Source organism: Talpa europaea (assembly GCF_964194135.1).
Source record: "Talpa europaea genome assembly, chromosome: 11".
Classification (NCBI taxonomy): Eukaryota; Metazoa; Chordata; class Mammalia; order Eulipotyphla; family Talpidae; genus Talpa; species Talpa europaea.
The window spans coordinates 77,359,331-77,386,479 of record NC_140078.1 but is presented as its reverse complement, the minus strand read 5'-3'; the positions used below and the strand labels follow the sequence as shown (position 1 = coordinate 77,386,479).

At 39.5% G+C, this 27,149-nt stretch overlaps 1 protein-coding gene across 1 annotated transcript in view; it reads right to left on the bottom strand.

The window, feature by feature from the left end:
• Positions 1 to 27,149, bottom strand: part of SCN11A (sodium voltage-gated channel alpha subunit 11) — a gene marked incomplete at both ends in the record, with an annotated part of 67,074 nt that overhangs the window by 21,194 nt on the left and 18,731 nt on the right. The window contains 7 exon segments of the mRNA XM_084247800.1: positions 8,659 to 8,832; positions 10,803 to 10,957; positions 12,831 to 12,945; positions 14,122 to 14,235; positions 17,166 to 17,558; positions 19,818 to 20,195; positions 22,958 to 23,137. Of these exon segments, the coding sequence (XP_084103926.1) occupies positions 8,659 to 8,832; positions 10,803 to 10,957; positions 12,831 to 12,945; positions 14,122 to 14,235; positions 17,166 to 17,558; positions 19,818 to 20,195; positions 22,958 to 23,137 (1,509 nt within the window).

Sequence of the window (27,149 nt, the reverse complement as noted above, 5' to 3'; positions counted from 1 at the left end):
GACAAGTGATGTTGAACATTTTTTCATATGCCTGTTGGCCATTTGCATTTCCTCTTCAGAGAAGTTTCTTTTAAGCTCTTCTGCCCATTTTTTGACTGGATTATTTTCTTTGTTGTTGTTGAGTCTCATCAGCTCTTTGCAGATTTTTGTGATCAGTCCTTTATCATTAGTGTTGGGTGCAAAAATGTTCTCCCAGTTGGTGGGGTTTCTCTTTGTTTTTGTTATTGTCTCTTTTGCTGTGCAAAAGCTCTTTAATTTGATATAGTCCCAGCTGTTTATCTTTGCCTTCACTATCACTGCTTTGGGTGATGTGTCTGTAAAGATGTCTTTGATGTGCAAATCACGTAGTGTTTCGCCTATATTTCCTTCTATATATTTTATGGTTTCAGGTCTTATGTCTAGTTCTTTAATCCATTTTGAGTTGATTTTTGTGTATGGTGTGAGGTGGTGGTCAAGCTTCATTCTTTTGCATGTAGCGACCCAGTTTTCCCAGCACCATTTATTGAACAAACTTTCTTTGCTCCAATGCATATTCTTTGCTCCTTTGTCAAAGATTAGTTGACCATAAACCTGTGGGTTTATTTCTGGATTTTCTATTCTATTCCATTGGTCTGTATGTCTGTTCTTGTTCCAATACCATGCAGTTTTGATGATTATGGCTTTGTAGTATAGTTTGAAGTCTGGGAGTCTGATGCCTCCATTCCCTTCTTTTTTTTTCAGGAGAGCTTTGGCTATTTGGGGTTTTTTGTGATTCCATATGAATTTCATCAATAATTGTTCTATTTCTTTGAAGAATGACATTGAAATTTTGATTGGAATAGCATTGAATCTGTATATTGCTTTTGGAAGGATGGCCATTTTAATAATGTTTATTCTTCCAATCCATGAGCAGGGGATGTCTCTCCATTTCTTTGTGTCTTCTTCTATTTCTTTTAACAGTGTTTTATAGTTTTCTTTGTATAGGTCCTTTACCTCTTTTGTTAGATTTATTCCCAAATATTTGATTTTTTTTGTTTCAATAACAAAAGGGATGGTCTTTTTGATTTCTTCTTCTTCAGATTTATTGTTTGTGTATAGGAAGGCTACTGACTTTTGCGTGTTGATTTTGTATCCTGCCACTTTACTGAACTGATTGATGAGTTGAATTAGCTTTTCTGTGGAGTTTTTGGGGTTCTCTATGTATAATATCATATCGTCTGCAAATAGTGATAGTTTGACTTCTTCTTTTCCTATTTGGATTCCTTGGATGTCTTTCTCTTGTCTTATTGCCCTGGCTAGGACTTCCAGTATTATATTGAAAAGCAATGGTGAGAGTGGACATCCTTGTCTTGTTCCAGATCTTAATGGAATTGCTTTCAGCTTTTCACCATTGAGAATGATACTGGCTGTTGGCTTGTCATCGATGGCCTTTATGATGTTGAGGTATGTTCCTTGTATCCCAAGAATTTCAAGGGCTTTTATCATGAATGGGTGTTGCACTTTGTCGAAAGCTTTCTCAGCATCTATTGATATTATCATATGGTTTTTATATTTCTTTTTGTTGATGTGTTGGATAACGTTGATTGATTTTCGGATGTTAAACCATCCTTGTGCCCCTGGAATGAATCCAACTTGGTCGTGGTGAATTATCTTATGGATACATTGTTGGATTCTGATAGCTAAAATTTTATTGAGGATTTTTGCATCAGTGTTCATTAGGGAGATTGGCCTGTAGTTTTCCTTTTTTGTGTTGTCCTTGTTCGGTTTTGGTATTAGTGTAATGTTGGCTTCATAAAACGTGTTTGGTATTGTCCCTTCCTTCTCAATTTTTTGGAAGAGTTTGTGAAGGATAGGCACTAATTCGTCTCTGAATGTTTGGTAGAATTCATTTGTAAATCCATCAGGTCCTGGGCTTTTGTTTTTGGGGAGGTTTTTTATTACCATTTCAATTTCGCTAATTGTAATTGGTCTGTTTAGGTGTTCTATTTCTTCTTTATCTAGCTTTGGGTGATGGTAGAGTTGTAGGAATTTGTCCATCTCCTCTAGATTGTTAAACTTGTTTCCATATAACTGTTCATAGTAGTTACTGATTATTCTTTTGATTTCTGCTGTGTCCGTTCTGATTTCTCCTCTTTCATTGATGATCCTGTTTATTTGTGCTTTCTCCCTTTTTTCCTTTGTGAGCCTGGCTAGGGGTTTGTCTATTTTATTGATTTTTTCAAAGAACCAGCTCTTGGTTTCATTGATCTTTTGGATTGTTTTTTTAGTTTCAATTTCATTTATTTCTGCTTTGGTTTTTATTATTTCTTTTCTTCTACTGGTTTTGGGGTTTTTTTGTTGTTCTTTTTCTAGATCTTTGAGCTTCGAGATTAGGTTGTTTCTTTGCGTTCTTTCTTGTTTCTTGATGTGAGCTTCTATTGCTATATATTTTCCTCTTATTACTGCTTTTGCTGCATCCCATACATTTAGGATATTGGTGTCCTCCTTGTCGTTCAATTCAAAAAATTTTTTAATTTCTTCTTTGATCTCCTCATTAGTCCAATGGTCTTCCAGTAGTGTGGTTTTTAATCTCCATGAGGTAGGAAAGTTCCTTGCCTTCTTTTTATGGTTTATTTCTAGTTTGATGCCTTCATGGTCAGAAAAGATGGTTGATATGATTTCAATCTTGGTGTATCTGTTGATGTTTGTCTTGTGCCCCAGTATGTGATCGATCCTGGAGAATGATCCGTGTGCGCTTGAGAAAAATGTGTACTCCGTTTTTTTGGGGTTTAGTGTTCTATAGATGTCTGTTAAGCCTAATTGCTCTAGGTCCTTATTTAGAGCTTTGGTTTCTTTACTTATTTTTTGTCTTGTTGATCTATCCATTGTTGATAGTGGTGTGTTGAAGTCTCCCACTACGTATGTGTTTTCTCTGATGTCTGTTTTCAGAGAGGACAACAGTTGTCTGATATATTTTGGTGCTCCTTCGTTTGGTGAGTATATGTTAATGAGTGTTATTTCTTCTTGAAGTATTGTCCCCTTGATCATAATGTAGTGACCATTGGGGTCTCTTTTTATCTTTTTGAGTTTGAAATCTGTTTTATCTGATATAAGTATAGCTGTTCCTGCTTTCTTTTTTGGTCCATTTGCTTGTAGGATTGTTTTCCATCCTTTAACTTTGAGCCTATTTTTATCTTTTGTAGCTAAATGTGTTTCCTGGAGACAGCAAAAGGTTGGGTTTTGTTTCTTAATCCAGGCTGCAACTCTGTGTCTTTTTATTGAAGAGTTTAGTCCATTTACATTTAGAGTTAATATTGATATGTTAACATCTGTATTTGCCATTGTGTTTGTCTTTCCTTTGATTTTATTTATTTATTCTTTTAATAACTTTTTTTTTTTTTGGCCTTCTTTCATTGTTATTCGTCCCTCTGAGGTTCTGGCTTTAGGACTCCTTGTAGTATTTTTTGGAGTGGGGGTTTAGTTGCAATGAAATTCCGGAGTTTCTGTTTGTCTGGGAAGGTCCATATTCTTTCTTCAAAGAGGAAGGAGAGCTTTGCGGGATAGAGTATTCTTGGTTGGCATCTGTTTTCTTGGAGTCTGTTGACTATGTCCCTCCACTCTCTCCTTGCCCGTAGTGTTTCTTCGGAGAAGTCTGATGTCAGCCTGATTGGTTTTCCTTTGAATGTTATCTGTTTCTTCCCTCTTGCCAGCTTCATTATTTTTTCCTTGTCCTGGATTCTTGGGAGCTTTACTATTATGTGTCTTGCTGTATTTTTCTTTTCGTCGTGGAAGTTTGGTGTTCTTCTTGCTTCTTGTATATCAATTTTCAGCTCCTTCTTCACATTTGGGAAGTTCTCTTCAATTATCTCTTTGAATATTTTCTCTGTTCCTACATCTCTCTCCTCTCCTTCTGGTATTCCTATAACTCTTATATTTCCTTTCCTCATGGAGTCAGATAGTTCTCGAAGTCTTTCTTCGTTCTTTTTCCTTCGTACTTCTCTTTCCTTTTCTGTTTTGGTTCTTTTTATTTCTGTGTCTTCAAGATTACTTATTCGTTCTTCCATTTCATCTATTCTGCTTTCATTGCTTTTCCCAGAATTCTTTAGTTCTTCCATTAATTCTTTGATCTCCTGCATTTCTTTTACTTCCCTCTTTAGGGACTCAATTTCTTTCTTCTGACCATTGTTTTCCCTCTCTAGGGACTCAATTGCATACTTCTGATCGTTGATTATTTTTCCCTTATCATTGTTTTCCTTTATGACTTCTGTCAGTTTTTTAATCACGGCAATTTTAAATTCTCTTTCTGGAAGGCTCAGAAATTCTTCCAAGTTATTGTCTTTGCAATCTGGGGGCTGGCTTTCTTTTTGTGGTGTGCTTTTTCTCTGGAGAGTTGCTAGGTTGCGTGTGGTTCTTCTCCTCCCTACTGTCTGTTTTCTAATTTGCCGTATGCGTTGGGACACTGTGTTGTTGGGACTGGCCGGCATCTTGGGTGGGCTTCTCTGTTCCCCTCTGGTTCTTCCAGGAGTCATCTGTCAGTTTCAAGCAGCCTTTACTGGAGAAGGGTCCCTGTTCTAAAATGCCGATGTGGGGACACACTCCCCTGTGCGCCTGGTCTGCCCCGGCGGTGGGTTCCTGCTCCCCTCTGGGCTTGGACTGCAGGCCAGAGGGGGTCTGGCGTGGGCGAACTTCCCCCGCTCACCTCTGGCTCCTGAGGAAGCCTTCTGCAGGTAGTCTTTACTGAAGAAATGTCCCTGTTCTAAAATGGTGATGTGGGACACACTCCCTGCGCGTCTGGTCTCAGGCACACTCTTTTGCGCGCCTGGTCTGCCCCGGCTGTGGGTGCTCGCTCTCCCTGTGGGCTCAGACTACTTGTTCGGAAGGGGCCCGGTGTGGGCTAACTCCCCAGCTGGCCACTAGCTCCTTCAGTAGCCTGTGCTGGGGTCAAGTCGCTAGGTGGCGCCAGAGATCTCTCCTAGAGCCCTTGGGGAGCTGATTTTCCACCCCGTGGGACAGGGAGCAGAGCGGGGATGGTAGGGTACACCTCAACGGCTTTGGGGTGCTGTGTCTGCCTTGTGCCCCACCGTCGTGGGGAACCCACGCCCCTAATTTCGTGCCCCGGGTCTCAGTTCCAAAGCCCTCAGTTCCAGGACGCGGGCTGTAGCCCAGATCAGTGGCGCGGGAATGGCGCCTTTTGAATCCCGCTCCCCTGCCTGGGCGCCTTGTTCCTGCTCACTCAGGGAGGGCCTCCGCCGTCTCCCCGCAAGCCTAGGTCGCAGGCGCGGGGACCTGGGCAGCTGCGATCCGGTCCGGATCCGCGCCACTTTCCGCGCAAGCTTACCGGGCGGCCGGGGCTGTGTGCTGGTGCTGGTCTCCTCCTGGGGGCGGGGCTCTCTTTAATGGTGCCTGGAGCTCACCTCCGCGGTGGATCCTACAGGGTTCGCCTCAGCTCCCGTTCACGGGGTGTGGTGGCTGAAATAGTTCCTTTCCACTCACAGTCCCATTTGCTGTGTCCGTTTTTCTTGTTGGCCGTTTTGGTTTGTTGTTTCCCTCCTCTCTGCCGGTCCCGCCTCTGTGGGCGGGGGAGGGGAGCAGGGTTCTGCGCTTCCCTCCCTTCTGGTCCTCTTTTATGGCCACTTTCTTCTTCGGGCAGTTTGCTGGAGTCGTCCGTTTATCTTCCGTGTCCCAGTTCTCACTGGGACCTGCCGCTTTTCCTCCCTATTAACTTTTTTTAATGGGAGATCTTACTGGCAGCGTCTCCTCGCCGCCATGTTGCTCCGCCCCCTGTAATTTTTCTTAATAGAGCCTAACTTTCCCCAAAATGACTACACCAACTAAATTGTCAGCAGTGAGTGAGATTATACTTTCCTATATCCATCTCAATATTAGGTATTATCTAGCTTGAAAATTTTTGTCAATATGAGTGAAATAAGTCATTTTAATAAGGCATTTGTGTGTTAATCTGTGATATAACTGGTGAGTATTTCTTTACTCATTTATTAGCAACTAGAATTCCTTCTGTGAATTGGATGCTTGCATCTTTCTGCCATTCTTACATTGGGTTGTCTTGTGGATCTGTAGGGATTTTTTTTTATATACTGAGGATAATAATTACCTATTATGCATATGGCAAATGCTGTCTCCAGGCTCTAGTCTGTCTTTATAATTATGGTATTGTGAATAGAAAAACAAAAGCTTTAATTTACATACATTTGAATTTCTATATATTTTTTGTATTTGTGATTGCAATTTTCTACTCCAAAACTAAAAGATCAATTTTTATAATCTTTATTAACAAGCAACATAGAGCAATTATTCGTATACATTCTCTCATTAATCCATGCAACAATGTTCCCACGTAAGCAACATTATACATCACCTACTATGTTGCAGATAAGGAAATCTGAAGCAATTTAGAAAGGTTCAGCAAATTGTAGTGGAATTGGGATTCATACCTTGGTCTCTATGAGGCAAAGGTTAGTAATAGAAATAGAAATAGTGGACCACACTTATCAAACACTTTCTCCAGGATTTATAAAGATACATAATTATATGATTATCTCTTATCTTATTCTGCTCCTTTTTGTCCCTTTTATTATCAAGTTTCTACTTGTCTCATTAACTAAATTTGCAAGCTTCCTTTCTTTTTCTAGCTTTTTGGAAACAATTTGAAAAATAAGGTTGGGGTTAAATGTTTATCTTAGGTTAGGCTGCTATAATAAAGTACCATGGCTTAAATGAGTTATAAATAACAGGTATTTATTCCTCACAGATGTGGAGACTAGGAATCCAAGATCGAAGAGCAGGCAGGGTCAGTGTGTCTTTAAAGAAACTGCTCCCTAGTTCAGACTGCCCTCTTCTTGCTGTCTTCACATTGCAGAAGAAGAAAGGAAGCTCTGTGGGGTCTCTTTTCTAAGATCATTAATTGCATTCATGAGAAATTGACCCTCGGATACGAACCATCTATGACTCCACCTCTAAATACCAACATATTGGGGATTAGGTCTCAACATATGAATTTAGGGAGAACACAAACATTGCCTGTAAAATTATATGGGCCTGGTACTATTTCTGCGAGCATTGTATTAGACTACGTTTTGATATCTTAGATGGCTATTATTATATTTATGTTTTCCAGTTTTTATGGGGTCAACTTTGGGCAATTTATAGTTCACACTCTCATTTTTATCTATATGAAAACCTTAAGCACTCTGCTTAAGGTTACACAGAAAGAGGTAGACAAGGTAGCTTTAGGACCTAATTTTAGACCACAGGTCACTAGAATGTAGATACCAATAATCTTTCCACTGGGGCCTCCCCGGTGGCGCAGCGGTTGGGCGCTGGGTTGCGAAGCTGCCCGCAGCCTCCGCGGCGCCGGTTCAATCCCCGGCTGCTCCCCGGCCACCGAAGGAGGGTCCCACATGGCGCGCAGACCTCTCCTGCCGCCTGCTGCTCCCCTCAGCAGTGTACTTCGGTCCTTCTGCCTGTTCTGCTCCCCGCTCTGGCTCTGGTGAATTCTCTCACCCTCCCGCGCTTCTGACTGTACCCAGTGCATGTATAAATAAATAAATAAATAAATCTTTAAAAAAAAAAAAAGGATAAAAAAAAATCTTTCCACTGTCTCATGTATTTTCTACAAAAATACAGTGATATAATGGATGCAGAGTAATTTGCACTCTGGAAACAGATGGGGTCGATGAATGTGGATGGTCTTGTTGGCACCCCTCTGGCACCAATGCCTTCCTAAAATGCCTGAACCACATGGCTTACTTGTGTCCATCAACAACATTTATGATTCTCCCTGGGTTGTGCTGGCCACTCGGCTTAATCCTACACATTTATGAAGTATAATTAATTTGTTCATGGTAGAAAGAATATAGATATTAAAACCAAGGGCTTTTAAAACTTATAAGATTTGAGTCTCATCTCCACCACTTTTAGCTGGGAAATCCTGAACATATTTCTTAGCCTTTGTATAGTTTAGTTTCTTTCTATTTATATGAGGAAAACAATAGTACCTACCACATGGATTGACTGTGGTAACTAAGACAGGATGCATGTGAAACACATGGCACAATTCTTGGCATAGAGCTCGATACATGCGATCCACTATTACTCTTATTGGTCTTAGCATCACAACAGGTGTGAATCCCAGTTTTACCTGAAACTATTTGCTGATCCTCTGAGCTTCAGGCTTCTTTATCGGTAACATGGTAGGTGATATATAACTCTGCTTAACTTGGAAGATGATTGAGTGGATTAAATGAAAGAATGTATGTGACTAATCCTCTTATGTTGCTCGACAATCAGACGGAGATCAGCCTAGTCTGTTGGCTGCTGACCTGCTCTGAAAAGTCTTGAAAAGAAAAGGAAAGCTGACAAGAGAAGGCAAAATGAAGACTATCCAAGACTATTCTTGTGTACATAAGTCATAAGTCATAACAGTATTTATGAAGAGAAATGAGTGTGTGCCATAATGTAAAGTGCTGGAGAGGTGAGCAGATGAGGGCAATGAATGAGAAATAAGGCCCAGAAAAGGCTGGACTGCTGATGGATGGATGAATGACAAATATATAGGAAAAAAATACTTTTCTGTAAAGAAGCATTCATGTTAGGCCTACAGGAAAAGCAGCACCCATATGACCATCTCCCCAGTTCTCATCTCCCACCCATGCCTTTATGGGAAACAGATGGTAAACTTACAATCACAATGATGAAATCCAGCCAGCACCAGGCACTGGAGAAATACTTCAGAAATCCAAATGCCACCCACTTCAGACCCATCTCCAGGATAAAAATGTACGTGAAAATAATATCAGTACAATTAAGTAATTGTTGGATTTTCACTTGTTTGTGGAGATTAACATCTTCAAATACCTGAAATGACAAAGCACAGCTATCAACTAGGTTGTATATTTGCTTAGAAATTCTTGTTGAGTCTACTTTTTATTTGTCTTCCTATTTGAATAAGGTGACAAGGTTTTTCTCAAAAGATACTAAGGGTGAACATTTCCAGTGAAATCAATTCCTTAAGTAAGTAAAAGTAAGAAAAAATATCCTATTTCTGAATTTCTGCTGTCACTATAGTTTCCCAGGATCTTATCACTGGCTCCCTGGCACAGAAAAACATCCTCCTAGTCCTAGTAGATTGTCACACCACTTTATGGTCTTCTTAATCCTTTTAACTCTTACCAACCATACCTTGCCAACTTTTCCAGAACCATACCATTGCATACACCATTTCTTTCATGCTTCTGGTTCCCTCAGCGGCTGTACTCAATGGCTCTCCACTGCTTATAGCATCAAGCCCAAACACCTCAGCCTGCACTGTAGCTCCTACCAGCCCTGAGGCCCATCATCTTCACCACTGACAGCCCTTTCTCCATTGACCCCAGTATTCCCTACGTATATGATCATTTTGTTTGTGTACCATGACATGTGAGTGTTTGGGAAGCTCTAGGCTAGTGCTGAAAATGTAAACTGTTTTGAATATTAAACTATTCATTAAGTGTGATTATGAAAATGAGACATCCTACTTTTGGAGAGACCCTTTTTCATGCTGCATCCACACATTTCCTTCACCCAAAGAATGTGTGTGTGTGTGTGTGTGTGTGTGTGTGAGAGAGAGAGAGAGAGAGAGAGAGAGAGAGAGAGAGAGAGAGAGAGAGAGATAAACCCTCTATAACTATACCCTATATAGTTATACCCTATATGACTAGGGTATAAGTTTTCCTTTTGGGTTTTATAGTTATTGAAGATGAAAGGGTAACCTTGCTAAGGGTTAGCAACAAAAGTTAATTAAGGGCGTTCTCTGGAGTAGTTTTAGAGAAATTTGCTTTTTTGTTTGAGACTTTGCAAAGCAGTAAATAGATAAATGGGGGTGCCTATTGATCCTAGGCTTTGGTGTGCCCCATCATATGCTCATCTTCTTTCACCAAGAGATCACACAGGTGTAAAGTAGGATGTGGACACAAGACACTTCATTGTCCCTTCCATTTGTTAGTGACATATTGTGAAATGTTCTGTGACTTTAAATCTTTAAGAGAAACCCAGAACTTCATTCTTTTGATATAACAAATACTAAGAGAACATAGCTTTATATTATGGCCATTTTAAGGGATACACAAGGTAGAGGTAAGCAAAGAGGGACAAAGGGAAGGAGGGAGGGACAACAGAAGGGGAGGAGAGAATGAGATACAGGTAATAAAAGAGAAGATGTGTGAAGAAGGTGCAAGAAGTACCAAAAGGTGACCAGAGAGAGCTGGTGGCTGTTGAGCAACAAATTTCTTGCAAAATTTACTGGAACTCACACCTCATCTCAATTTGGAAGGATCTGTCATGCACACAAAACAATGTTTCTTTGTCTCTCCTGTCAAGAGATCATGAGTGATGGAAAATACTAAGACAGCTTATTAAATCTTATTCTTGTTCCTGTCGCATTTTCCTCCTGACATTTTACCTTTTAGAAAGTAGTGCAACGATCTCTAGGTAACGAGAGGGTAGAAGTATTGCTGTGTAGAGGAAGAAACATGTAGAATACAGAGATGATGTCTAGAAATCCTCCAGGAATTATGAACAAACCTGGGGTCAAGGGTCAGATTCCAATAACCACTTTAAAGTGTTGGTTTGGGTCATGGTTCCCCACAGGCAAAATGTGTCTGCTTGGGGATTTCCCAATTAGAGCATGACTCCAGAGGTTGCACAAAATCCTGTGCCCCTAAGGGGAACCAGCAACAGAGATACCATTTCTGCCTGGTCTCCCCACAGTCAGAGGGGCCATGGGGCCAGAATGCAGCTCCCCCAGATGCCTTGATCCCCAATGTCCCTACCAAACCAAGATAATTTACCAGTGCACCACTGCTCAGCAGAATCACAAAGATAATAAAACTCTCAAACCAGCTGTGTTTCACTATTTGGTAGCAGGTTTTCCGCATATTCCACCAAATGACCCAGGGGGAGTTGCTTCTATTCATGGAACACCATGGAAAGCAGAGACGCAGGCCTGCAAGAAATGAGCAATAGCATGATCATTAATAGCCCCAACTCTTCATCCATCCCTGAACACACACCCCTTGCCTTTGCATTGTAAACCCTCCGACTAAAGAGATACAGTTTTATTCTAATCTCTTGAATCTGGGCTCAGTCATGTGATTTGATCTGCCACTTAACAGAATGGAAGTCAAATGTGCCACTTCTGAATCTAAGTTCCAAGATGCATTGCAAATTTCCACTTGCTTTCTTGTGCCATCACCATATAAAAGACACATTCTTGTCAGAACACTGGTTCCAGAAGAAGGAAGATAGACATGGGTGCGAGCCAAATTGCCCAATTAAGCACAGGCTAGATTATTTGACTCCCATTCAATACCATTCACATGAACAAAGCCAGGCAAGATCAGCAGAGATCAACAGTCTAGACGAGCAGTTTATAATTGTATGCCATGTTTATTACTGTATGCCACAGAGGTTGTGTGGTTGCTTGTAATGCAGAATTTTTTTTCTTTTTTTTGGCAAAAGTAAATTGAAGTCAGAAAGCATACGTTTTGTGAACCATCCAAACCATACATGGAAAATTTGATCAATTATCCAGATGTTCACACATAACTGAGCATTTGATCTCAACCCACACAAACTCTCAGCATGAATTACATCACCCTTTCCCCCTCCTCCAGATGCCGTGGATCCGTACTTCCTGAGAGTACAACAATCTACACCTTCCCTCATCACTTTTTTAAGCCACTGTAAGTTCTCCTTAGTCTGCTCTTCACTTCCCCCCATCTTTCAAAACATCAACAGGTTAATTTCCCTAGAAGGTTATTTTATTCTGTCTTTTATCTTTCTCCTGCCTTCTTCTATAAAGCAAATTGCCCCATTTCCATTGTTAATACCCTGTGAGTACATTAAGGACCAGTCAAAATGTAAGTCAGGAGAATAGTATTCTATCTCTAGTCTGACCTCTGACCCCATGGGCAGCAGTGGAGTTATCAAACAACCTGGAATGAGCTGGAAACCCATTCTTGGTGTTTTTCTGACCCCAGTCTGGTCTCAAACATTTAAAACTTTAGATTCTGGTTTAGATTTTAGAGAAATTTTTAATGCTTATATTCATTCATTTTCCTATCAACATTCATTGAGTCTATGATACAGGCCAGGGCCATTTCTCTATTACACTATTAATTAAATCTCTATCTTGTTTTTAAGGACATTGTGGTAGAAAAAAAGAGACAAATAAACTCCTCCCATGAATCCAGGAAGTTATGGGGGACATGGGATGGAACCTCAGCATCCCTTAGGGAATCAGGAAAAGCTGCATTTATCTGTCGCTTATTTTGTGCCAGATATTTTTGTAAATGACTTACATTCACTCATTTAATACCCACCACAACCCTCTGGAGTAGTTACGATTACTATATCCATTTTATAAATGAGGCTCAGAGAAGTTAAGTGACCAAGTCTCATAGCCAGTAAGTCTGGCTCCAGAGCCAATGCTCCTAACAACAAGGAAAATCTTGTGGAGTGAGTTGAGAGCCTGGATTTAAGGTCAAGTTCTCTTTGTCTACGACCTCAAGTACATCCTGAAAACGAATTACCTGGAACTATATAAAGTGGCAGATATATTGGCCCAGTGAGATTTCTAGGAATGTTTTCTATATTTTCTACCATGGTTATTGGACTATGTAAGCAGAGCCCACCTGAATCAAGAATTTCCTGGAATCCTTTTGCCCTTTATCCCAAGAGTCTATGCATGCCCTCTCTTTATTCTTATCTTCAGCTGAAGTAGTAAGAAGGGATCTATCAAATTCACAGAGCCTCAAAAAATAATGGAATCCCATCCAAATAATCTGTGACCTGAATGTAGGAATATTGCCACTTACCTTTGGGCAAACATCTCCCTGGTTGCTTTTTGGGAACCATTTCAAGCACCTGTCCAAAGGGATTCTGTAGATCAACAGTACTACATTCTGAATATACACTGGTAGCATCAAACTTCTGCACATCAGAAGATAGAAAAAAGGGAAACATTTACCAAAACCCTCTCTCACCATGACAGAGCTTAATGCTTCATAGCATGCCTTATTAAGGAATGAAACAAACTAGGCAAAGGCTTCAAGGTATCAAGAGAGTGTCCTCTTGTTGGCTCCTTATTTAAAGTCTGACCACCCCTGACTTCAGGAGATAATTGTTTAATTTCTCTCCCTTAGTTGAGTAAACGTATGGAATATTAAAACACATTTCCCTCCCTACGAATCATACCACTGATTGACAGTCTAACCCCAAATAGTGAAGTCAGGTGCTGAGGGAGAGGCCACTTTACTGAGAGTCTAATTTTCTTTTTTTTTAAATTATTTTATTTATTTGTTTGTTTGTTTATACATGCACTGGGTACAGTCAGAAGTGCGGGAGGGTGAGAGAATTCACCAGAGCCAGAGCAGGGAGCAGAGCAGGCAGAAGGACCGAAGTACACTGCTGAGGGGAGCAGCGGGCGGCAGGAGAGGCCCGCGCGCCATGTGGGACCCTCCTCCAGTGGCCGGGGAGCAGCCGGGGATCGAACCGGCGCTGCAGAGGCCGTGGGCAGCTTCGCAACCCAGCGCTCAACCGCTGCGCCACCGGGGAGGCCCCAGAGTCTAATTTTCAGCTATCTAAATTCCTGATATTCAGATGGGAAAGATGGGGGTGAGGAGGACAAGGAGGAGGTGGAGGATTTGGTGGTGAGTGTGGCGTGGTAACATATATCTGAAGAAGTATGAGCCTAAATCATATACAGTGCTGTAAACCAATGTTACCTCAATAAAAAATAATATAATTTAAAAACTCGAATCCTGATATAATAGTTCTACACCAGTGATTCTCATTGGTTTTGACATTTTAAGAGATATTCTGGAATTGACTAGGAAAATTCAAAATTTTCACAATTGGGAACACTATTAGCATCTAGTGGGTTTAGCAACATCCCACAATGCACAAAACAGCCTACCACAACAAAGAATGATTCTGTTCCAAATGCCATAGTAAAGAGACTACCAAACCCTGGTCTAGACCTTTGCATAAGATATGATTCTGCCAGTTTGCTTCATGTTAAACTTAGTATTTTTCCATAGTGGCTATTTTGGAGAAGGTATATGAATGAGCCACATGTTCCATTTGGGAACCCATTAGAAAAATTACCTTTTGGGGATCCTGTATTGCCACAGAAGCATCATCTTCAGAGAACACATTAATTTCCACACTTTGAACTCCTGGACTGGTGGTCTTTCTGGTATCTGGATGGAATTCATAGATCTGACACAGAAAAGCCCAGAGTGGAATTAATGGTCTTCCTACACCTCTTACTTTGAAACAAAACCATATGATCATCTCAGTAGATGCAGAAAAGAATTTGACAAGTTTCAACTCCTAATTATGATAAAAACTCACATGAAAATGGAGTAAAGGAAATAAAGACCATTACATGACAAACACAAACACAATATCATACTCAATGGTCAAAAACTGAAAACTTTTTATCTGAGATCAGGAACAAGACAAGGATGCCCACTACCACCACTCCTACTAAGCATAGTACCAGAAGTCCTAATTTATGACAAGAGGGCTATAAGGATAAAAATGGAGTTAGGGACGTCTTCAATGCTGGGAAAATTGGGTATCCATATGTAAAAGAATGAAACTAGACCACTTCTTAAACCATGGACAAAAAACTCAAAATGGGCCAAGGATTTGAATATAAGAGTTGAAACCATAAAATGCACAGAAAAAAAACATAGGTGACAAGTTCTTTGACAGCAATCTTCTCAGCCCACTTAATGAGGTCCCTATTAACTTAATACCAAAACCAGGCAGACAAGGGACAAGACATATGACAAGGGAAAAAACTGGAGAAGAAAGTTTTTAACAAAATGTTAGCAAATTGAATCCAAATATATATAAAAGGAAAATATACCATAACCAAGTAGGGATAATCCAAGTTGGATAATCCAAGGAATGCATAAGTGATTTCATATTCAAAAACATACAGAAAATGAGTTTCAGAAAATTCAATATATAATCATAATTTAAAAATAAAACACCCTCCCAGCAAAGTAGGAATAAAGGAACTGCCTCAATGAAGATGTTAATGGTAAAAGACTTTATGTCTCTACTTAAAGTCAGGAGCAAGGCAAAGTATATATTACTACAGTTCTTATTCAATATTACACACTAATATTGAATCAATTGAGTCCTAATCAATATAATAAGGTAAGAGGAAAAAAACATAAAGGTGGGGGGAGGGAGAATAGAAAACTGTCTTTATTTATAGATGAAATAAGTATTCAGAAATTCAAATTTTAAAAAATTACATTTATAATAACATAAAAACATTAACTACTTAGGGATAAATTTAACCAAATATGTCAAGACTTATACACTGAAAAATATAAAACATTGCTAAGAAAAATTAAAGAAGATCTAAACAAGTAGATATGAATCAGAAGATTCAAAGGTGCTAAGATGCCAATTTTCTGCAATATGATCTGTATATTCAATGCATTCCAAACAAAATCCCAGCATTTTGGTGGGGGGGAAATGTTGACAAGCTGATTTAAAAATGCATAAGGACTGACAATAGCCAAAGCAAATTTGATAAGGAATAAAGTTATGCAAAACTTACTATAAATCTATAGTAATGACGACAGTATGATATTGGTATAAAATATACAGTTGAACAAAATAGAATTGAGTCAAGAAAAATGGATCCAGATATGTAAACAGATAGATTTTATTGCCTTTTGACAAAAATACTGAGATGATTCAATGAGAAAAGAGTAGTCTTTTTATTTTATGGTACTAGGATCACTGTGTGAGTGTGAGTGTGTGTGTGTGTGTGTGTGCATGCATACATATATACGAAAAAATGTACAAAAATTCTATATACAAATTTAAATTTCAATGGAAACTAGCTTCTACATAGACTTGAACCTGAGAGTTCCACCTATAAAATTATCAAAGAAAACATGTGCAGAAATCTTCAAAACTTTAGGTTATATAAAGATTTCTTAGAATAGAACTAAACATACGAAACCTAAAAGTAGTATTAAAAAATTATACTCCATCAAAATTTAAACTTTCTGCTCATTGAAAGGTACTATTAAGAAAATAAAAGGTGTATTATGGACAGGTAAAAAATATGTGCAACATATATATATATATATCAGATAAAGGATTTGTATATTGAATGTCTAATAAACTCTTGTAACTCCATAATAACAAGTCAAATCTCTCAATAAAAATGGACAACAGGGCCTCCCTGGTGGCGCAAGGGGTTAAGATGTAACCTATGAAGCTAACAGCAGCCACTGCTGCACAAGTTCTATCCCTGGCAGGGACAACGCACATGGTGCAGCAGACCTCTCCTATTTCTCCCGCTGCTCCCCTCAGCAGTGTATTTCAGTCAATCTGCCTGTTCTGTTCCCCACTCTGTCTCTGGTGAATCCTCTCACCGCCCACAACCTCTGGCCTGTACCCCCATTCTTGCATGCATAAATAAATCTTTTTTTAAAAAAATGGACAACAGACATTTCACAGTTATGATATATAAATTATAAGAAATGCAGGGCAAAGATGTGCAATATCATTATCAGTGAAATAAAAGTAAAAACATAGTAAGGTACACTATAAACCCCCTAGAAAGGTGAAAATTGAAAAGACTGACAACATCAAACATTGGCAAGGATGTAGAGCAAATGGAACTCCTACACAAAGCTGGTGGTTGTAATCACTTTGGCAAGTTCAGAAATATACAAACAGCCCTGCTACAGGCGGGATAAACTTGTTTATTTGAGCATCCATCACTCTCCTGCTCCCTAACAGATCTCATTTCCCACTGCTCCTTACCCACCAGCCCCCCACTGATGCCTGCAGAGACTTTGTTCCCACCTTTGCCTCTATGCTCTTCACTTCACTTTCCACACTCCCTTCTCTCACCTTTTAGCCAGTCCAAACTTATTTAGGGCTCATACAAAGGCACTTGCTTCCCTAATTGTCCAGTCCACTCTGACCTCTGTCCCTCTGTGTGCCACAAATGTAGGACAATGATTAGAACCAGCTCTGGGATGTGCATGTGGGTAGTGAGAGGCACTCACCACATTTTATACCCTTAGAATTTCTGCAGAGTGTTCAGAACAGAACAGGCAACCAGTGCCTATGGCAACTCCAGCTTTATATGATCTCCATACCTGTTCTCCAGCATCAGGTTGTGCACTAGATGGTAGATTAGTTTCACTAAGAGATAGAACATCACATTCTTCCTCCGCAAGTGGAGCCAAATGAATCCAATCATGCCCGACATTCAAAGTCTTTGGTGCAGGCTGATCAAAGTTCTTTGGGGGAATGACGTCTTTGTTTTCTCCATCAGGGTCTCCTGTCACCTCTTTTTGCTTTGACAAATTTTGCTTCCTGCACCGCTTGCAACAAAAATGCTCAAGAGTCTTTATCACAAAACAAAAAGCCCAATGGAAGCGATCCAGAGCTAATTGGACTTTGGTTTTACGGGTTTCTCCATCCCTGTTTCCCCCTCTCTCCTCATTGCTGAAGGAATTGAGCAGCAAGGCAATGAAGAGGTTGAGTACCTGGAAGTGGGGGTGGAGGGAGGGAGAGGTAGTGTTGGGAAGCACAAGTAGAATAGAAAATTTATCAAAGTAACGAATAAAGTAGGTTTCTACAACAATTTTTCCCCACAACCCAAAACAGTCAAAGATGAGTTTTATACTTCTGTTTCCCAAAGAAGTTCATATATAAAATAAACAAAAGGAGGGGACGTTGGGGAAGTAATAGTGATAGCAAGATAAGGCAGAAAAAAATTGAAAAAGGTATAAACAGCCAAATCCAGTTTATCTACATATAAGCAGCATGCAGGGCCAAGCTACCCAGCCACTATGGCATCAATTTGATCCCAGGCCAGGGAGTTGACCCACATGGTGCAGCAGACCTCTCCTGTCTCACCCCCTGCTCCCCTCAGCAGTGTATTTCAGTAGATCCGCCTCCTCTGCTCCCCACTGTCTCTGGTGAATCCTCTCACCCCCTGCATCTTTAGCCTACAACCCAGTTCTCATATGCATAAATAAATAAAAATAAATCTTTAAAAAAAGGCAGCATGCAAAGTAGACACTGGTAAGGGTAAAGCAGAATGGTGTAGCCTTGTGACCTGGGGATCAGCCAGACTTTGGATTTTACTAGAATTGCTCACAGGGATATGGGTCTGATATCTAAGACTGCTAAGGAGTCCTCTGCAATTGGTGCAATATGAGAGCTATGTGCTTTTTGAGGGCCATGATGTCCTGTTGCCCTAATCTCAAAAAAGGTATTAGGGCTGAGCCAAAAAGGCTTAGACCAAATCAACAAACTTCTGTTGAAGCACATATCATTTTAAATTCAGATCAACCTAACAGCTTCCTTCTTGGGATTTGGTTTACATACCCTTCAATTCAACATCTTTACCTCTTCAAACTCTTTCATGGCTCTCACCAGCTCAAAAACATACAGCTTTCAGAGAGAAGTGCTTTGTGGTTGTGAATGATCTAGTTACTCTTTTTTAGTTTTACCAAGAGAATTTCCCACTCTGGATGTTTGCTTAAGCTCTCCCTTGTACAGTGTAAGTTTCTCTTGCCTCTTAAATGCTCTTCTCAAGTGCTTTGTCTTCTGATTGGTCTTTTCCCTCTCCCATCAGTGAAAAGCTCTCTTTGTGTTTTGGATCATCACTGTTAATCTACACCTTTTGTTAGATACTTACAATAAAGTTATTATGTGTGATTGTTAATTATATTTGCACAATAGCCCTGACATAATTCTGAAGATCTTAAGTAATCTGAATCTGAAGATGCTCAGGTATATCTGTCTCTTCATACCCTCGCTGGTATACACCTAATTAGCTTCTACATAAATGTTTGTTTCCAGCTGCAAGTAACAGACTCAAGGCAGCTTACACCATGGAAAAATGTAACGAAAAGTTTGAAAATAGAACAGGGGACCAATGATGACACGAAGATAGGGTGCTTTTACCTTTCACTATATCTTCCTCAGTGCTGACTTTGTCTTAGGCTGCATAACATTTTCAGTTGCACCAGAAGTGATAGTCATAGAAAGCCCAGGAGCAGTAAAAGGACCATATTTTTCTTCATCCCTCCTTTCATTATCTTTTTTAGAACAAGAAGCTTTTCTCGGGCCTCCCCTGGTGACGCAGCAGTTAAGCACTGTGCTGCGAAGCTGCCCGCAGCCTCTGCAGCGCCAAGCTTCAATCCCAGGCCGCCGGAGAGGGTCCCACATGGTGCGCAGATCTCTCCTGCCACACCCGCTGCTCCCCTCAGCAGTGTACTTCGTCAGTCTGCCTGTTCTGTTCCCTGCTCTGGCTCTGGTGAATTCTCTCACCCTCCCACGCTTCTGATTATACCCAGTGCTTGTATAAATAAATAAATAAATCTTTTTAAAAAAAAAATAAAGAAGCTTTTCTCAGTGGATATTCCTTCATATCTATCTTATTAACCAAATTAAGTCATAAACTTCTACTTCAGTCAAACAAACTGGCAAAGATAATGTGGTATTTTAAACTGCCTGGACTAGAATGCATATGGGTGCATCAACATGGGTGCTATGTGACATGGGTGCCACATGACAGGAGGTTGTGTTTCATGCCTATCAGACTTCCTCAAACCAAATTAAAATGCAGAATTTTAATATGATAAAATATTACATGTATACTATATCTACAATTACAATTTTCACTAATGAAGCATGAGTGGAAAAATTATTAATAATTAATTACACTAATTAATAAGTTAATGCACTTTTTCATTCATTAAAAACAAAACAAAAAACCCAACTGAGACACTCACCACAAGTTTTCCTATCACCATGATGGAAAGAAAGACAATAATGCACAGTGGCATTTGAGCTACTGCCATACATTCCCACATATTTTCGATCCATTCCCCACAGAGGATGCGGAATACCACCAGGAAGGAATGGTAGAAATCTCCCATGTGCCAGCGTCTTAAACATAAGCTTGTAGAGTTATAGCCAGCACTGCATTGTTTTATATCCTTCTTGTCATTGAACCGGGAGCCAAAAAGCTGCATGCTGACTACAGAGAAAATAAAGACCACAATGGTCAGGACCACAGTCAGGTTTCCAAGAGCTCCAACGGAGTGGCCAATTATCTTAATCAATGTGTTTAAAGTTGGCCAGGATTTGGCTAACTTGAAGACTCGCAGCTGTAAAAACAGACAATAAACAAAAAATGAAAGAAAAGCCAGTTATGGACAAATTCCATCTGTTCAGCTAGAAAGCAAATGAAATGTCCCAAACCCCAGCATCTACGACTCCAAAAGACCTTTGCAAGATCAAATTCATCCTAAACATAGTTTCCCATTCCCTGTTCCCACCTAACATTCAACTATGTCTGCTTTTGAGCATTGAAATATCTTGTTCTTTTGAGATGAAAAGGCTTTGGGGTCATGATAGTGGTGCTTACTTACATTAAATGAGTATTTTAGAATCCTATATAACATACCAGAAGTAAAAAAAACTCTGGCCTGAGGGCTAAATGCAGTCTATTGCCTATTTTTATATGGTAAGAGAGTTAAGATTGTATTTTTGATTTTTAAATGGTTGGGAGTAATCAAAGGAAAGATACATATGAAAACTATGTGAAGTTCAAACTTCTGCATCTCTAAATAAAGTTTTATTGGAACACAACCATGCCTATTCCATTTTCAATTTCTATGCCTACTTCTGTGCTACAAGAGCAAGGTTGACGGTGTCAATAGATACCAGATGGGTGGAAAATATTTATCATCTAGCCTCTTGCAGAACAAGTTTGCTAACTCCTACATTACAAAGTTCTGGCCACTAGTTTTTTTGTTTTTAATTTTCTTTTATTTATATATGTTTTCCATCATTGTTCATTTTTAAACAACATTTACTTCCCCCTCCCCCAGATGTAGTCCCCATAGAATTTCATTCCCAATGCACCCATGCACCATCACCTCAGTCCCCTATACTCCTCTCTCCCTCTGATCCCCCTCCCTCCTCTCCCTCTGCAGGATGGCTCTGGTTTATAATTGTCTTGTTTGTTTTGTTGTGCTTTGTTGTGGCTTTTTAAATTTTTTAAAAAAAATTTTTAAAGAGTGGGGTACAATATATACCATGGAATATTACTCAGCATTCAAAAAAGATAAACACATACAATTTGCAGCAACATGGATGGCGCTGGAAGGGATCATGCTCAGCGAAATAAGCCAAAAAGAAAAAGAAAAATACCGGATGGTCTCACTCATAGCAGGAATCTAGAAAACTTAAATAAGGGACCAGGAAAATGAATAACTATAAGAAAGTGAAAATCAAAATCAACAAAAAACTATGAACCAGAGACACTTTTAGGGGGGCGGGGGCGGGAGGGGAGGGATTGGGGTCAGAATGGGGGGGCTGCAATTGTATGGGGAATATAAAAATAAAATTTATTATTTTTTAAAAAAAAGCTATTTTGCCACATAAAAATAAAAAATCCGTTCTGCCATTTAAAATTTGATGGTGGAAGTGAAAAAAATAAAAATAAATAAAAAAAAGAGTGGGGTACAGGCCAGAGTTGTGGGCGGGGTGGGGTGGGGTGGGGTGGGGTGAGAAGAGTCACCAGAGAGAGCAGGGAGCAGGACAGGCAGATGTACTGAAATACACTGCTGAGGGGAGCAGCGGGTGAGGCAGGAGAGGTCTGCTGCGCCATGTGGGTTGCTCCCCAGCCGGCAGGGTATCAAACTCACGCAGCAAACACGACAGACAGCTACACAGCACTGTGCTCAACCCCCTGCACCACCAGGGAGGCCCTGCTTTGTTGCGTTTCGTATTGTTACTATTTTTTCCCCTGATGTCTTATTTGGTTCCCCTATATTCTTCCTATAAGTGAAATCATCTGATATTTTTCTTTTTCCTTCTGGTTATTTCACTGAACGTAATTCCTTCTAGTTCCATCCACATTACTGTGAATGGCATGAGTTTATCTTTTTTGATTGCTGAATAATATTCCATTGTGTATATATGCCACATCTTCTTGATCCAGTCATCAATTTTTGGGCATTTTGGTTGTTTCCAGGTTTTACCTATTGTAAATAGTGCTGTAGTAAACATAGGTGTACAGGTGTTCTTTTGAATCAATGTTTTTGTGTCCTTTGGATAGATCCCTTGCAGTGGAATTGCCAGGTTGTATGGTAGCTCCATTTTTAGTAGACTGAAGAACCTCCAGACAGCTTTACATAGTGCTTGGACCAGTTTGCACTCCCACCAGCAATGTAGGAGAGTTCCTTTTTCACCACATCCTCACCAACATTTGTTGTTGCTAGTTTTTTTGATATGTGCATCTTACTGGTGTAAGGTAGTATCTCAATGTGGTTATGATTTGAATTTCCCCGATGATAAGGGATGTTGAACATTTTTTCATATGCCTGTTGGCCATTTATATTTCCTCTTTGGAGAAATGTCTTTTAAGTTCTTCTGCCCATTTCTTGACTGGATTGTTTACTTTGTTTTTGTTGACTCGTGTGAGTTCTTTGTATATCTTTGTGATCAGTCCCTTATAAGTCGTATGGAGTGCAAGAATTTTTTCCCAATCAGTGGGGGTCTCTTTGTTTTGATTTCAGGCCACTAGTTTTGAATCATCACTTTGCAACAGTGATGAGAGTAATAAGTTTTGTACTCAGGACAGAAGAGGCAAAAAGCTACTTAAGACACACACACAGTTTTACTGTAAGAGAATTTTCTCCACGGAACATTATAGGTCATCTTGGGGGTGGAGTAGAGGTTCAACTGAGAGAAGTACCCCTGGGACTTGCAAAGGTATTAAAGACCTGGGTGGGAAGAGGGGTGCAGTTTTTGGTTCTCTGGTTAAGACAAGTTAAAATTTAACCCAACAGAGCCACTGAATTCCCTCGAGACTCTTCAATTCTGGAAGTTATTTAGTAAAATAAGAAAGTAAGTGCCTTACCACTCTTAGAGAACGGAAGTATGACTTTCCTCCAGGCACAACAAAATAGCAAATCACATCTGCAAAACTCAGAAGAGCAACAATGCAGTCAAAAATATTCCAGCCTCGGCGAAAGTAGTGATAGGGATCAAGTGCGATGATTTTTAGGCCCATTTCTGCCAAAAAAATGGCAGCGAAAACCTACAGTGAGATAAAGAAGAATGAGAAAAGATGATACCTCTCCTTGGAGATATGTTTTTAAGAATGATCCAAGGGAATTACAGAGATTACAAAGAAATAACTTGTATTATTATGATTGGTATGATGTTTCCTAAAGTCTTGATACAGTTGTATCAAGAATAGCACTCTATCTTTACTCCTCTCTCCACCCACCTCCATAGTACCCATCTCAATATTACTGAACCCACAGTTAGCTCTGAGGACATTAAATAAATATTATTTCCCATTCTGTTGAAAAGAAGGCAACATCGGCTTCTTGGTAGGTAGCAAAGGGGTAGGAAGTGTCAAGCAACTACTCCAGTGAAATTTTAAAATAACCAATATAAATTCTAAAGAGGTGAGAGGAAGGGTATTTGACAGCTCTGAAAACTAAATATAAATATCTTCTGTAAGTCAGAATCCTAGGAGGAGTTTACACCTAACCATGCAGTCGCAACGCCTTAATCTGGAAAAAACTTTTAAAAGGGGGTCCAAACAGAGAATTGAAAAACATTGCATGAAGAGAAAAATGTCTTTGATCTACTCAATATACAGGAAAAAATGTTCAATAAAATCTAGATTGGTTGTGGTTGAAAGAAGGATCAGTTATTTGGAATATAATCCTAAACACTTTTTCAGAAGGGAGGGGCTCATCATTCCAGAAACAAATATTTAAAAATTAAAGGAAGGGCAAGAGTTGCACAAAGTGCTAAATTAAGTGCTTTACACAGGAAAAAATATTTTTCTACTCTTTATCTTTGACAATTAGATAAATACAGGCTTAAGAAATTTGCAAAATGTTGATTAAGTAGTAGCCAAATTCAAAACTACATTTGTCTTCTATATCTTTGCAGAAGGTAAAGCAGAACATTTTTTCATAACAGCACATTCTCTATCACATATACACAAGTGAAGGAAAATTATAAAAATTATAGTATGGAAATAATGTAATATAAAAGGATTGAAGTTTTTAAAATGTCAGTTATAAGACTCCTCTAAGTTTTGAAAAAGAAAAAACACATAATCAAATGTCCTTATGAAAAGCAATAGGTGATGTGTTTTCTTAAATAATTCAATGACTTAACTATTTGTTTTCAACATCTCTAAAATAAAATAACAAAGTTTAAAAAAGAATAGGCAAAAATAAATGCAGGACCAGCAAATAAATAGTGGCAAAGAAAAATCAAAGCTTATATCTATTTTTTCCTTTAAATATCACTCTCTACCCTTGCCCTGGACCACAAGCAGTGCCTAAAGCATGCAGTACTGCATATTCCAGTTGTGCTGGACTGGACCCCATTCCTCTTGACCCACTTCTCTTCCTGTCTCCTTCAGTCTTTAGGTGCCTATCCTGAGTATTCCTAGATGCATTGGGAACACTGGTTGACAATCCAACTCAATTGCTACTTATGGATTCTTGGGAACCCAGTGTGCTCCACTGAATCAAGCAGTCCTGACAGCTGGAGAATCCAATCCCACAGAACTTTACTCTAGTTACTCTTGATCTACCCACCATGGGAGGTAGGTTTGGATGTATTCTTTGGAACTCAAGATCCCAAGGCCTTTCACTGCCACTTCCATGGCCTTGCTATGGTGGCTGTCCCCTTTGTATTGCACGTCCAGGGAATGGGACACACAGAACAGAGGCACAGGTTATGTGGTCAGTTCTGCATGTTGCTCACCAATTTTTCAGAGCAGGGCTGCGTCTATTGCCTGTGTACTCAGACACCAACAATGTCTCTCTGACTCTTGCATCTGGAAGAGTGCGAAGGATGTCACTTACCTAGACCAACCGCAAAATGCTGTTTGATGGATTTAAGCCTCAGTAGAACTTCCTTCAAACTTGGAGTCAGTTCTCTTAAACCCTGCAACTGTTTTATTGACTAAGTTTATATAATATTCTAAGTTTATATAAAATCTTTTGTTACCATTGTAGTGATATTCACAGTATCTTCAACAAGAGTAGATTCTATCTCAAGAAACCATTTTCTTTGCACGTTTTTAAGAAGCAACTCCTCATCCATTTAAGTTCCTAAGATTGTAGCAATTCAGTCAGATCTTCAGGCTCCACTTCTGATTCTAATTCTCTTGCTATGTCCAGTCACTTCCTCCACTGAAGTCTTGAACCCCACAAAGTCACCCCATGTGAGTTGGAATCAACTTCTTCCCCACTTCTGTTATTGTTGATATTTTGATTCCGCCCATGAACCATAAATTTTCATAAAGGCATCTAGAAGAGTAAATCCTTTCCAGAGGTTTTCAATTGACTTTGCCCAGATTCAGCAGAGGAATCACTCCTATAGCAGCTATAGCCTTACAAAATATATTTCTTAAATAACAACAAAATATATTTCTTAAATAACAACTCAAGGAGTCAAAATAACTCCTTGATCCATGTGCTGCAGAATGGAAGTTGTGTTAGCAGGCATAAAACAGTCATCTCTTTGAGCATCTCCAGCAGAGCACTTGGGTAACCAAGTGTCTTTTTAATAAGCAGTAATATTTTGAGAGGAACCTGTTTCCTGAAGTCTTCAACAGGACTCAACAGCAACTTAAAATATTCAGTAGGCCATGTTGTAAACAGATGAGCTCTGTCACCCAGGCCTTGTTGGTGCACAACAAAGAGTATGTGTAGCATTATTCTCAAAAGCCCTAGGATTTTTGGAGTGGTAGATGAACATTGGCTTGGACTTCAAGTGCACTAGGCCCTCACAAGAGAGATAGCCTGTTCTTTGAAGCTCAGAGGCCAGGCATTGACTTCTCCTATCTAACTATACAAGTTCTAGATGGAGTCTTCTCCAATCTCAGGCTGTTGCATCTACACTGAAAATCTCCAGTTTAATGTAGCCACCTTCATCAAGGATCTTACCTTGATCTTCTGGATAACTTGCTGCAGCTTTGCATCAGCTCTGGGTGCATCACTCTGTACCTTAATGTCATAGAGATGACTTCTTTCCTTACACCTCATGAACCAATCTCTGCTAGCTTCCAACCTTTCCTCTGCATCTTTCTCACCTTTCTCAGCCTTCATAGAAGAGAGTTGAAGAGAGTAAGGGCCAAAGTTTGATATTAAGAGAGTTGAAGAGAGTAAGGGTCTTGCCCTAATTAGACTTTGGCTTAAGGAAATGTTGGGACTGGTTTGATCTTCCACCCAGAACACTAAAACCTTCTCCATATCAGAAAGAAGGCTGTTTTCATTTCTTATCTTTCACGAATTCACTAGAATCGCACTTTTAGTTTTGGTTCACTGGAATAGCAGCCTCAAGAACTTTTCCTTTTCACTCACAACTTGTCTCACTGTTTGGCACAAAAAGCCCAGTGTTCAACTTATCTCAGCTTTCAACATGCATTTCTCGCTCAGCTTAATCATTTTGAGCTTTTGACTGAAAGTGAGAGACATGTGCCTCTTCCTTTCATTTGAACACTCAGAGGCCATTATAGGGTTATTAATTGGCTTAATTCAATACTGCTGTGTCTCAGGAAATAGGGAGGCCCAAGGAGAGGAAGAGGTTTGGGAAATGGCTAGCTGATAGAGCATTCAGAACATATACAACAATGATTGACTGAGTTTACCATTTATGTGGGTATAGTTCATTGTACCCCCAAAATAATGACAATAATAACACCAAAAATCACTGATCACAGATCACCATAACAGATAAAAATAATAATTTAAAAGTCTGAAATATTGTACAAATAAATAAAATATGACAGAGACATGAAATGAGCTCATGCTGTTGGAAAAACAATAGGTTGCTTGACTCAGGGTTGACACAAACTTACAAACTGTAAAAAAAATTCAGTATCAAAAAGACCCAAAAAACCTCAGTATCTGTGCAGTGTAATAAAGTATAATAAAATGAGGTAAGCCAGTATACTCTCTAGAAATATTCTGCAATCCACTAATGATCATCTTTGCCAGCAGAGCTATAAGAAGTAAATTTCTTCTTTTATTTGTATTTTCCTTATTTTTAAAATTAAAAAATCTTTTATT